Genomic DNA, 12,875 nt, shown 5'->3' on the forward strand with positions numbered 1-12,875 from the left:
AGATTGTATTCTAGCCCAGTTCAGGCTGATGCAGCCCGAGTACCTGAATCCCTTGACCCTGTTTGCACACTCTGGAGTGGGATCATGCTCCAGGCACACTCTAGGAACACTGGCTGAGTTTCCAATGGCTTCTGTGCTCTGACCCTGTCTGATCTCTCCCAGGTATTTTCCACAATCAAAAAGATCCTGTGCTCTGCTGTACACCTGACTAAGAGGGCAAATGACCACAGCAATGCTTCTGCTTTTGTCAGCATTTATTTACCTGGGGTGTTCAAGCAACATGGTCATGTTTTCTCCTTTATTCTAAAGGCAGCAAGATTAAACACAAACAAAGAAAATCACAGAACAAATAAATCACACACTGAACTCTACTGCTGCCTCTCCTATGCTCTGTGGCCTTTTTCTCTGGATTATTTTGGTGTGTGTAGATGACAGCAGTGACTGGAAGATACTGGTTGAGAGCAAAGTCTCTCCCAAGCCTGTAAGACACCTATAAAAACAGAATGGTATTGCATTCTTCAGGGATATTATTTTTCCACAACTTTAATGCACCACCAAACCTGTTTGGATCCATCCTATAATCAGTCTCTGTTTGGTTCATCAATTGCTGCATTTACAAAAGTGTTTGAACTTTTACTTCACATCAACCTGTATTACCAGTACAGGTTGCATGATTAAAATCCAGTAAATTAAATATTTTATGAAAACAGCCTTGCTAAATACTTTATTTGGCAGAAGTTCATATGCTACTTTTTCATTTAACATTTCTGAACAGAATTGAAATAAATCTCAGTTTAAGAGATTCTCTACATGGCTCCTCAGTCTAGGAGTGTGTTAAGAACACAGGACCAGATACATGACTGTACTGAAGTACCTAACAAAACTTTGTCCATGGATCTCTGCAGAAAAGGGTGATGTTTTCACATGAGCTATGAGCCTGAGTCTCCTTAGAACAGATTACTAAAGATGCATTCTGCTGGGTGTCCCTGAAAGTCAATCAACCACTGAAGCATCTGAATGCTAATGCTCACATGAGCAGAGCTGCTGACATGGGTGAGTGAATGCAGGAGGCAACACTTCAACAACATAGACAGCATTGTTCAAATAATTCATTTACTGTTCATATGGGAACCAGCAAGGCTGTTCTGTGATGACATTTATTTGTTTATTTATTTAGTACTTAGAACAGACTCATTCTTGCATGAAGAATCAGCAGAAACCTCTATGAATCCCTCACAGCACAGGTATCTAAATCTAGCTCTGAAAACAACATCTGAAGAAACTTACATTTCTCACATTCTTTGCCTCTTAGATAGATACAATTTTCTTAGACAAATGTAGCAGCTTTCCCTGGTTGTTTGTTTTTCCCCTCCCATAATTAGTGTTATTTCCTTCTAACTTCAGAAGTCAAGGTGTGTCAGAATTGACATCTTTCAGAATTAGTTACAGCACAGAGCAATTTAAGTAACACTATTACAAGGAGTAAACTTCATTCATGTTAAGTACCACATCTTAAATTACTGCTCCTCTTTAAAATCAGGAGCAGCTCAGCATAAATTACAACATCTCAAACATATTTAGAACTTGACCTGACCTTGCAGATTGAAATCAAGGGAACCTTCTGGTGGCCTGGACTCTTTTCAGGTCCATCTGTGAAAATGGCACTGTGCCACTGCTTTCAAGGTGGGGTGCAAGATTCAGCAGTGCACAGGAAGCAAACCCAGGACAGGCAGCAGCCCCTTGAGCAGGAACCAGAGCTATGCACAGCCAGGAGAAATCACATAATAGCCTTTTTTTTTAAATTATTTTTTGCCAATTAATATTAAGCAAAAAGCCTTATAAAAATAAATGTGTGGAGTAGCAAGATGGTTAAGGCACTTGAGAGCAGATATGTTCATATCAGTTACAGCTGGAAAAGGTGAAAATTGTAAAAACTTGATCTTTTTCTCAGTTCTTTCTTACAATTCCATGCAAAATATCCACCTTTTTCTGCCCTCATGTCTTCTTTTGCAGAGCTAAGAGAATACTGCTTAGAAGTGTATAAGACATTTCAGATAAGCAAAGATGGAATACATGGATGATCCATCATTCTCTGAAGTCAGTTGGAAACTTCTCAGTGATTAAAAATATTTTGAATTAAGCCCTGGAGTAGCAGTTATACTGTGTATGAAAAAAATCATTAGTCAGAATCATTTAGGTCAACATCTTTCAAATGGCCAAGTTTACTCAGATTTGTGGAGTTGCACAGAAATTTTCAGGTTTGGGATTAGACAGCATCTTTCAAGAGGCAAGCCCTGAAGCTCTGAAAACCATTGCTTAGTGGGAAGTCTGTGTAGAACTCCTCACTCTCACTGTGCTGTTACTGCCTGCTAAAAACGTTTTTTACAAGAGTTAATGGGAAAAGAGTATTTTTTCATAACTGAAGATTCCTTTCTGCTAGAGAAATCCAAGGAAGAGCACTGATCTCTGTTGCCTTGACAACATTTCCTGAAACACTGAAGCATTAAAGTATTCATTATGCTCGAGAAAGTTGCAATATCTATTTCACATTGGACATTTACCACATTTATTGTGTTGGCATGCACTCATCTATCATCTGTGAGTATTTCTCATAGAAAGCAATGTGCCAAATAATACATCAGAAATATCTGAGCTGACTTAAATGCACATGGTATTTTTCCTGCACATTTCCATGGCTACTGAAAGTTGTTACATCTATGATCTAGAAAAAAAGAGCATCCTTCCATGATTTGTAGATATGAGCAAAATAAGTCCTGTCTTTCTCCTAATGCATTTCCTAACTGAGCAAAGGGATCCCCCCTACAGAGTGGCTGGAGGGAGTCTGTCCTTGAGTCTCAGTCTGAACCCAAACCTTGGCTTTTCTCATGGGTTTTGCTGAGGTGCTCCAGCAGCAGAGCTGCTTCTGAGATGAAGGCTCTTAGGACCACATGAGGAGTGGCTGTCTCTCTTGCTGGCTGTTCATTGTAGGGGACTGAAAAATCTGACTTTCTCAGAGGTGCTAAAGCCATACTGAGGGACAAAACAAGCAGGAGTTGCAAGTCTGAAATGTTGCAAAGAATCTCAACTCCTCTTCAAATAAAAATAAATAAGTGAAATAGGTTTTTACAGGTAAAATAGACAGCACCAGCCTCTGTGACCCCAAAACTAACTTTCATGCTTTCATCTCCCTTCAGTTTTTCTACAGACTGTAATGTAATAAGCATAAGCAGAAAATAAAGCAGCACCAAAAGGGTTTGCTGCTAATCACTTCTGATCCATCAGAGGGAAGTGTTTGTACACAGTGTACCATGTAATTCCCTTCAACCACTTCTAATAGTTTCTTTGGATGAAGATGATGAGATAGCATACTCTGCTTCTCACAGATTGAATTATTTTATTGACAAATAAAATGAAATGTACTGATCACTATCTTTACTACAGGGCATTTGCTACAATCATTTTTATTAACAAAGGCAAAATATGAAGTGCTTTGGGTTTTTTTCTGACTGCATGTCAGTGAGCATAATTTGGGCTGGGCAGACATAACCTCTACCTAGACAATTCCTGTAAGGGTGCTACTTCACACCAAGAATAAGGTTTCCTTCTCAAGGGGGAAACAGCAGAACAAGAGACAACCCACATGATAGAAATCATCAAAAATTCCCAAATTTCCCAAAGAAACACTGCCAAAGAAAACAAAGAGGGAAGACAGTAATCCTCCTGTGAGGATCTCAAGCTTCACCTAAATTAAAACTTCAGGTGAATGGAAAGGTTGTGGGTGATTTCCAGTAGAGGACAAGGAGATATTTAATTGTCCTGCCTCGAACAGGTCTGGAGCCCTCTCTGAACTGTGGCTTCCTGGTCTGTGAATTATCTCCCGTGGCTGCTTCCTATCTCAGCTCCATCATTAGCAGAGGATTTGTGTCATGCTCTGACCCCATCCTTCAGATGACCTCTGCTGCCCACGGGGACACACACGTGCTGACACATGATTTTCTCAGGCTAGCTTTTGACTTATGAGTTCCTTGAGTCATATTTCAAGGCAGTATTTAGTGCTGCCCTTTGGAACTGTGCATGTCTGGCAGGGGGGAGCCACGAAACAAGCCCACAGGTGTGATAAACTGCTCTGATTGTTGAACAGTAGCTGCTCACCTCTATCTTCCAAACTTTGCCAGCACCACTTAAAAGGCACAGAGTGTCTGAATGTCTGTCCTGCACCTGCATTCCCAGATGATACTTGGGGAACTTTAATCCAAGCTGCTAATACACACTGCAGTTCAGTTAAGCCAGTGTCTGAATGGCCTCCCTGCCTACACAATGTTAATTCTTTTGTGAAAATGTTTTATGATTTGGCCAGCCAAAACCTTACAGTCAGAGCAACACAACTTCTACAGGCCATCGAGGAGTTTGCTCTGTTATGTGCTAAGAACCACTGCTGCCCTCTGCTGCAGTATTTTGGGTTGTGTCTCTGATAACCAGTGAGAGCCACAAATATTCAAGAAAAAAATCTAGAATAACCAGAACTTAGCATGCTTAATGTTTCCATTACTGACAAGATTATTCAAAAGCTGTTTCTAATTCATCAGAAAAGTCTGATGCTGCAAGGGCCAGATTAAATAGAAAAAAAATTAACTTTTTTTAATCTGATTTTGACTCAGAAGAGGGACACCCTTGTAAGAGTTTCGACATGCTTCCTTTCTGCAGCAAATGCTGTCTCATCTTCTGATTTAAAAAATAGCCATAGAAGAATAAGAACTATGAAGTGAGAAACTCACCTTGGGGCCAAAATAAGCACCAAGGTTCTGGGATACATCCCTGAATGTTAGCTTAAATTAGGAATGTTATGAATGTTATGTTAGCCTAAATTATGAATGAATGTGAGTTTAAATTGTGATGGACAGCCAAGTTACAGGTCGATTGAACTAATCTTTCCTTAGTCTCAGTTTATCCTTAGTCTCAGTTTTTCCTTAGTCTCAGTTCTGATGGGATCCAGCTCACAACAGTTAGGTTTCTTCCTCACTGATGCTAGGAAGAGTTACATGAGTGCAACCTTGCTATATTCACAGCTACTTCACAAAATGCTCCAGACAGAAGTCATTCATTTCTCCCCAGCTCTCCACAGATCCAATAACCCTCTCTTTTGTCATTTTCATCTGATTAGGTTGCATTGCTTATAGCTGAGAGCTACTGTCATGTACACCTAAAAGAATTTTAGAATTATGTTTCCCAGTCTCACAAATCCCATTACTTCTCCCCTGCAGAGCCTCCTGCACAGCACTGCAACACCAGTGTCTCCAATACACAATGCTAAATTGTAAAAACTCATCAGGAGACAGCAATAGACAAGCAGATGGTGGCAGGCCAGAAGAAGAAAGCCAGAGACACAGCCTTGCTACTCAGGGGAAAACCCAGGCTGCTGTCAGTAATTATCTGTGCAGGTCTCCAAAGGAATCAGACCCACATTGCAAAGGAGGCAGGCTGAGAGTCTGGCTAATGAAAGAACTGTGCATCCTTCCAAATGCTCAGGGTGCCCACAGGAGCTCTGAGTCCCTCATGGTGACTGGTTCATATTCTGAATGCTGAACCACAGAAACCTCCACAACTAAAGCCACAACACCATCTTATGTCAAACCTGAAACTTCTCACAACTGGGCTGACACAGTCTTATGTGTGTGGTAAATGGGACAAAGAAGGGAACCTCTATCACACTTTCACTTGCAACTTCCAGCTGCTTTTATTTTTTGTGACACTTTCAAGTATATTTTCAGTTTTTTTCTCAAAACCTCCAGCTCCTGACCTGAGCTCAAGGCTTAGGTTCTTTCCACTGAGCAGCTCCTCCAGGGACAAGAGCTAAGTTTTGTTTCTCATATCTCAGTGACAAGGAAGGTCCTCTGAGTTTTGGCCTTAAACAATTCAGTCATGACACAGAGGAATCCAAGCACAGTTCAAGGATGCAGCTCAAAGGGGACTTAGCAGAGCCATGACAGATGGAGGCTGGTGCTGACATCTCTAAAAAGATTTGACTGGTTTCAATGAGAACCCTGAGGACTCCAAATGAGAGTCAGCAAAGGAGATTATTCAGATGGTTTCTGCCTTCTCATTTCTGAACACATCATTTACCTCTCCAGCACACTTCTCCCTCTCACCTTCTCAGCATCATTCAGATCAAGTGTAAATCTCATGTGGTAAGTTCTGACAAACTTATGGTTGCCAAAAGTGATTCCAGTACTTAAATTACTTCTGTAAATATATTAAATCTGACAGAATAAGCAGTGCAATGTGCTTTGCAGATCACTATGAAGAGAGAAAAACATATAGAAACTCTGTATCACACACTTTTCCTGATGACAGCAAAACTGAAGCACTGAAAATAATTATGAGAATCAGCAACTTTGTTCTAGAATCAGCAGGAAGTCTTTCTGTGAGAATTTTTGTATTCTCTGCAGTTAAGTGAGGATGTAATGGGTGACTCAGTTCTTCATGAACTCTAGTTCACAAAACACCTACCTCTAGCACTTTCCCAGTAATGAACTGGTGACATGCTTCACACTTGACTCCAAAAAGAACTTGGTAGTCCTTTTCACAGTAAGGAGCACCATCTCTGAAAAAGAAAATTCACAAATTACAAACCAGTTCTTATGAAACAGGTTACAGCATGATTAACCCTTTTCATTTGACTTCAGTTTGGAAGACAAATGAAAACTGGGTCCTACTTACCTGGGTCCTACACACAGACCCAGGTAAATGGGAAGAGTTCAAGGCAAACACTTTGTAGCACAAGAAACAAAAATAACATTCTCACTAATGCCTCTTAGAATTGTTCCTTAAATTTCCATCCAGGGAAGGAAGGCATCCAGGACAAACTACTGAAGTAATCCTCCTTCTTTAGAGCAGACTCTACACCTACAGGTGGTGCAGCTCCAGGGAATCAGTGTAACTGTCTCTGGGGTTGAGAAGAATTCACAGTCTAGCACAGGCAGACAGTTTTTGTTCACTTCAGGAAAAAAAAAGCCTTTGGTAGGCTGAAAAGCTATAAGCAGTTGCCTTTAAGTGTAAGGCAATGTGGTATTTTAGTGGGAACAAGGAACACACAGTGAAAGTGGAAAAACTAGTTAGCCTAGGAGCATTTCTCAGGCACTGGATTTTTTGGAGAAATTACAGATGCTACTTCTTATAAATATTATACACACCCAAATGACAGGTTTGGGAAATGTACACTCTTTCCTCATTTTTTCTCTTTGCTATATGCCTGAAGGGGGAAAAGGAATCTGTATCTTCATTTCTGCTCTTTTATCATTTTCCTATTCTCTTCCCCTACACCTTCTTGCACTCAAAACCTTCTTCATTAGTTTCTTATATGGAGATAAGAAATACAATGTCAGGTCAATCACACCATCACATTTACTCTATTATCTAGCATAGGTAAGCAATGGACAAATTCCTATGTTTTTTTCTCTCAAAATCACATTGGATAGCAAAATGACACAATGCTTTACCTGGCTACTACAGAAAACATGTGCAACAATCCACCTAATTCTCTGTGGGAATGTGGAATTATGCCTCTTTCAGACTGGTATTGAATATAGACTGGTATCATTAAACATGAGCTTTCAGTTGCACTTTGCAGCTCAGCTCTCCTCACTGGGAACAAAGACTTTGGTGTGCATGAAAAGGTGGTCAAAACAGGACTTCCAGATGTGAATTTTGCTGCAAGCCCTTCTCTGCCAGCAGCTAAAACTGTGCCACGAGTTCAGGAGAGAAGCAGACAGAGGTTACTCACTTGCTGATGTATTCCCCAGTCAGGACCTTCCCACAGGCCTTGCACTTGAAGCACCCCAGGTGCCACTGCTTGTCCAGGGCTAGCAAGGCTTGTCCATTTTTGATGTCTCTTCCACAGCCAGCACAATCTGCACACAAGCAAACAGATGCATTTGGTTCATTGACCTTCATTGACTGCCCACCTGTCACAGCATTTGGTAGCCAAAGGGATGACCTGCCCAGCAGTGCACAGGCACATCTTCTGTCCTTAAACCCTTCCCAGGTCCTGCACAAAGACCCAACCTTTCTCCTTACAGACATTCTCAGTGGAAGAGGGAAAGTAATTCGAAAGTAACTCAAAGACCACCTGGCAAGCTCTGTACAACCTTCAGGTTCTGTCAGGAACAAGCTATGAAAAAGTCCTCACTGCAGAGAGTTCCTGTCTTCTACAGCAACCAGTGTCTGTGCTTTGGCTTTAGCAACACCCCGAGAGCTTGCACGGAGCTGAGAGAGAGGGCCAGGACTGGTCCTGTCCCCGGTGGGTGGCAGCAGAGCCCCGCGTGTGGCACGGCCAGCAGGGACACACCTTGCTGCAGGGAGAGCCCTGGCACACTCCTTGCTCCAGGGACAGCCTCCAGGGCACACTCCTGCCTGCAGGGCCAGCCCAGGGCACACACCTTCCTTCCACACAGCTCTGGCACACTCCTTGCTCCAGGGACAGCCTCCAGGGCACACTCCTGCCTGCAGGGACAGCCTCCAGGGCACACACCTTGCTCCAGGGACAGCCTCCAGGGACAGCCCAGGTCACACCACACCTTCCTCCAGAGCACGCACCTTGCTCCAGGGACAGCCCTGGCACACACCTTTCTCCAGGGACAGCCCTGGCACACACCTTTCTCCAGGGACAGCCTCCAGGGACAGCCCAGGGCACACACCTTCCTGCCACACAGCTCTGGCACACACCTTGCTGCAGGGCCAGCCCAGGGCAGGGCTGACAGCCCTGTCACTGCACTGGGAGTGTGTTGCCACCCATGCACAGCCATGGGAAACTGAAGTTCTCCTGGTCTCTAGCTGGCAAAAGGACTCTGGCTCAGGAGTTTTGGTACTTTCCTGGTCGTCACTTTTCACTGCAATCAGTCCTGGAGGACCCTGATGGCAGAAAGGGAGCCAGAAGCCAGGAGCACTCTGTCCCAGGGGGTGCCACAATATCTCAGGTTCCATCAGAGATCTCTAGCTCAGCCCCAAGCTACCGTTCCTCTCCCTTCAAACATAAAACACTCAAAAAGATTTCCTGTTAAGGGGCAGGCCAGCCCATGGTAAGATCTGAAGAGACTGATGTGGCAGGCAGCACTGAACTGCAAGGCTTGTGCCTCTGTGCCCAGCCTCAGGGGACAGAAGGACTGAGGGAGGGGAGGGCCTGGAAGCCCAGTGAAGTGGAAAGGGAATGCCCATCAGCTGAGCCACTCATGGAAGCCACAGAGACAGCCTGGAACAAAAGATTTCCCAGATATTACCATCCCCAGGCTTGGTGTTCCTTTGGTGAATGCCTGAAACATCAACAAATCACAAGAAATGGAGACAAGCAGAACTGAGCAATGTGAGCTGTTAAAGCCCAGGCAGCAGGGATACATCACCCTGGCTCCAACACTCAGGCTGACTGAGCAGGCACAGCCCAAACCCTTCATCTCCTCATGGGTTTAAGCCCAGGCAACACCATGCCTTGCAAAAGGGCAAGTCCAAGTTTATTATCACAGCTGATAATGGGAGCAGAGTCAGTCCTTCTGAGTAAAGGGCATGACTTTGGATAATGGGCCAAAAGAACCCCAAATATGTGCTGCACATTCCTGCTATCCAGGAATCCACCACTGCATGGCCCTCTTCCTATCAGCATTCTTCTTCTTCTCCAATCCCCTGAAAAAGGAGGGGAGAGGGACTAAGAACAGTGCAAGTCACAGACTTGACACAGCTTGGACTTGAAAAGCAGCCCTGAGATGTCCTAATACCAGGACTTTGCTCTAGAGGACATATGTTACAAGCTGAAATGATGAAATGACAAGGAGTGACACCATGTAATGTATCCCTCTGCTCTGCCATGACAGCTGAAGGCTCCCTGCCAGTGTGTGATGACAGCAAAGGCTGGAACAGGTCACCAAGGGAGGCTCTGGAACCTCCAGCACAGGGAGAGGAAGGGACAAACACGTGTCAGGGTGGCTTTGGCACGCTGATCTCTTTGGTGTGGGGAGGATACCGCATCACCTCTTGAGGTCCCTTCCAGCCCTCATTTCCTTCAGCTAAATGTGAAACCATGCAACCTGACTTGGACTGTGAGAGCAAATGGGATCCTCCCCCCAGTGCCAGTGGGTGCTGAGCTGCCCTTTGAAAATAGCCCCCATTTCTCAGCCCCCTAGCACTCCTGCTTCCTCCTGGTGTGCCAGCCTCCATAGCCAACATGGGGCCTGGCACACTGGGATGCATTCCCTGAGATATTTTCCATGCTGTTTTCATTTTTTTCTGGGAAACTTTTTTCATGGAAGCTGAAATTTTTCAGAAATGGAATCAATAAAGCGATTTTTAAAACACTTCATTTCCGAGGCAGTGGGAATAGAGAAACTGCCTTACACAAAAGGTTTGCCTAGTCCAGCATCTTTATTGATGCCAAAACCAGATACATGGAGGAAGTAGGGATCCATGAAGTACCTCTGACTGTTTGACTGCTTCTTTGTAAGCTAAATCACATAGGTCTGAGCACCAGACTTAGTGTTGTGCTCATGTTTAATACAGGGGTTGGCAGCATCCTTTATTATTCTATAACACCAGTAACATCTACCCTCTTTCTGGGTTCCTTGAAGTGTTTTGCAAAAGGAAATTAACATCATTTCCATTCTGCTAATACAACAGACACATTGAATGTCTAGAAGCAAAGTAAACTAATAGCCCAGTGCTGCTGTATTAGGCTGAAATGGCTTTTAAATAAATCTGATTTTAATTCTGACAAAACTGTTGGTATATACATGAAAAGCTTGCAATTATCATTATCTCCTAAAATAGAAAGTGAATAGGGCTGGGCTGGGCTAAGAAAAGACCATTTGTTCATCCAAATTCTACAAATAAAAGCCATTATGATCTCAGGCCTGCATGAGGCACATTTAAGCCCTTGGCTGAATGTCACCAGAGTATGCAGGCAGGATCTCAGTATCACATTAAGCACAATCTGTATCTGTCTAACCTATAACTAGCACATGCTGCAAATAAAAGGGCTGTGAGGTAAGAACAGTGGTCCACAACCATACTCCAGAGCAGACTGAAAAACCTGACAATCCTTCCTGAATCTGTGCCCAGTGGTTCCCACCCTGGTGCTCTCTGGCTTCATACCTGGCTCTAACAGACTGCACCCCTTGAACCTGAGCTTTCTTGCATTTTCTCTTTGCCATATCACCTGGATTCTTCCTTACAGCCATTCCTTGCACATGACACATCCAGCAGTGCCAAGATAACAAAGAGGAGGAGGCAGACAGTGCAGTGTGCTGGTGAAAATGCAGAGAGCAGTACAGCTCCCATAGGCACTTAGATATATGTCATATTTGACATGTCTGGGTACAAAACAAAATGCCTGGACAAAAGAAGTGTTCTGTGGAGTCAGCCAGCCCAAAAGCAGAGGAAAGTGGGGGGACAGGGCATGTCACTATTACATAATATAGGATTTAGACTTCCACTCTCCAACCACCTTTAGCAGCCCCACTAAAAGACACAGGTCAGGCTGAGCTGCCACCCATGACACCTTGCTTGTAAAGATATGAGAAAATGTGTTTCCCTTTTTAGCATCTGCACCACCCCAGACATCCAGGAGTGAAGCATCCTGCACAGCAAGCCATTTGTCACTGTCTAAATTAAGCAGTGGATTTTCTGCCTTTGCCTCCCTCCCCTGCTCTCAGCCAATAGTGCACAGGTGAGCTCAGAGCTGATGCAGCTCTGGGATTAACCCTCAGCACACAGAGTAGGACTTTACCCACTCCCATGTGGGTTGCTTTACAAATTTAATAGCAAGTATGTCTTTATCCCACATTCTCTGCTCACCCCATATGATTTTTTGAAGGAGAAACCATCTCTGTGTGCTTTTGTCCTAATAAAGAGGGGTATGCAAAGTGATGTGAATGATTACACCAGCTCTGCTCCATGCAGGGTTAGCTCTGTGAACAAAGCTAATAGCAGTCTGATTTAATTAAGTCACCAAAGAGTTCATTTCAGTCCTGATGACCATCAGAAGCACAGACCTAACAGATAAAGTCTGAAGCTGCCACAACCCCCCCAGGTCACAGGTATTTTGTACTCTTATTACTCTCCTCCTGTAATTATTTCCCCACCTTATAAAACATCGATATGTGAGCTTTGCAAAGACAGCACCAGAAGGCTTCTGTTCTGAAACAGGAAAAGCAGGGAACAACTGGGGAGGGGGGGAATTTTTGTTATTATTTTAATACTTAAAAGAAACAATACGTTTTCACTGGACTTACACAGAAATACATTGTCAAACATAGCTGGACCTAAAGAGCAAGTGATTTGCAAGTGATGAAAGAGGCAAATATTATCACTGGAGTCAAGGTCAAGAAATCTCCTGTGTATAAATAGCTCTTAGTCACCTTGAGAAACAACTTATATCCCAGTAATTCTTCTGTGGCAATTTGAAGGTTGTGCAATTACAATTTCTCATAGAGGTGGGGAGACCACAGTTTTTTCTCAGTCACCCTTTAACAACAGATCAGGCAACACCTTCTAAAGCCTTGCTTTAAAATTGAAAAGTTTGATGGTATCATGCAGGCTTTTCCAGATCTTCAAGATATTTCTGTCAAAGCTAAAAATACAAACTCACCATGTTCACAGCATGACAAATGCTTTCAAAGTTTAAAGCACAACCATTTGGTCATTGAGGCTGTGCTAAGTTCTGGAAGTCAGAGAAGGACGTACAATATTGGGAATTTTACATGCAGGGTTTCAATGTGAGCACGTAACTCAGGAAATCTGCTGCCAACCCCTTCTCTTTGCCACTGCAAGGATGGGAAATGTTTGTCAGAACAAATTCACTATTGCCCTTTTGCTGAAGGCAAAACAAACCCACATAA

The 12,875-nt window shown here is 43.4% G+C and overlaps 1 protein-coding gene across 4 annotated transcripts in view; it reads right to left on the reverse strand.

The window, feature by feature from the left end:
• The window catches only part of ABLIM1 (actin binding LIM protein 1), a 191,958-nt gene that overhangs the window by 66,019 nt on the left and 113,064 nt on the right, over positions 1-12,875 (reverse strand). For all 4 annotated transcript variants that reach the window (XM_030241349.2, XM_050976309.1, XM_050976311.1 and 1 more), the window contains exons 5-6: positions 7,781-7,907; positions 6,508-6,601 (exon numbers count right to left, since the gene is read on the reverse strand). In XM_030241349.2, the coding sequence (XP_030097209.2) occupies positions 6,508-6,601; positions 7,781-7,907 (221 nt within the window). The remainder of the gene's footprint in view (positions 1-6,507; positions 6,602-7,780; positions 7,908-12,875) is intronic.

This window comes from Serinus canaria, chromosome 6, assembly GCF_022539315.1.
Source record: "Serinus canaria isolate serCan28SL12 chromosome 6, serCan2020, whole genome shotgun sequence".
NCBI classification, from domain to species: domain Eukaryota; kingdom Metazoa; phylum Chordata; class Aves; order Passeriformes; family Fringillidae; genus Serinus; species Serinus canaria.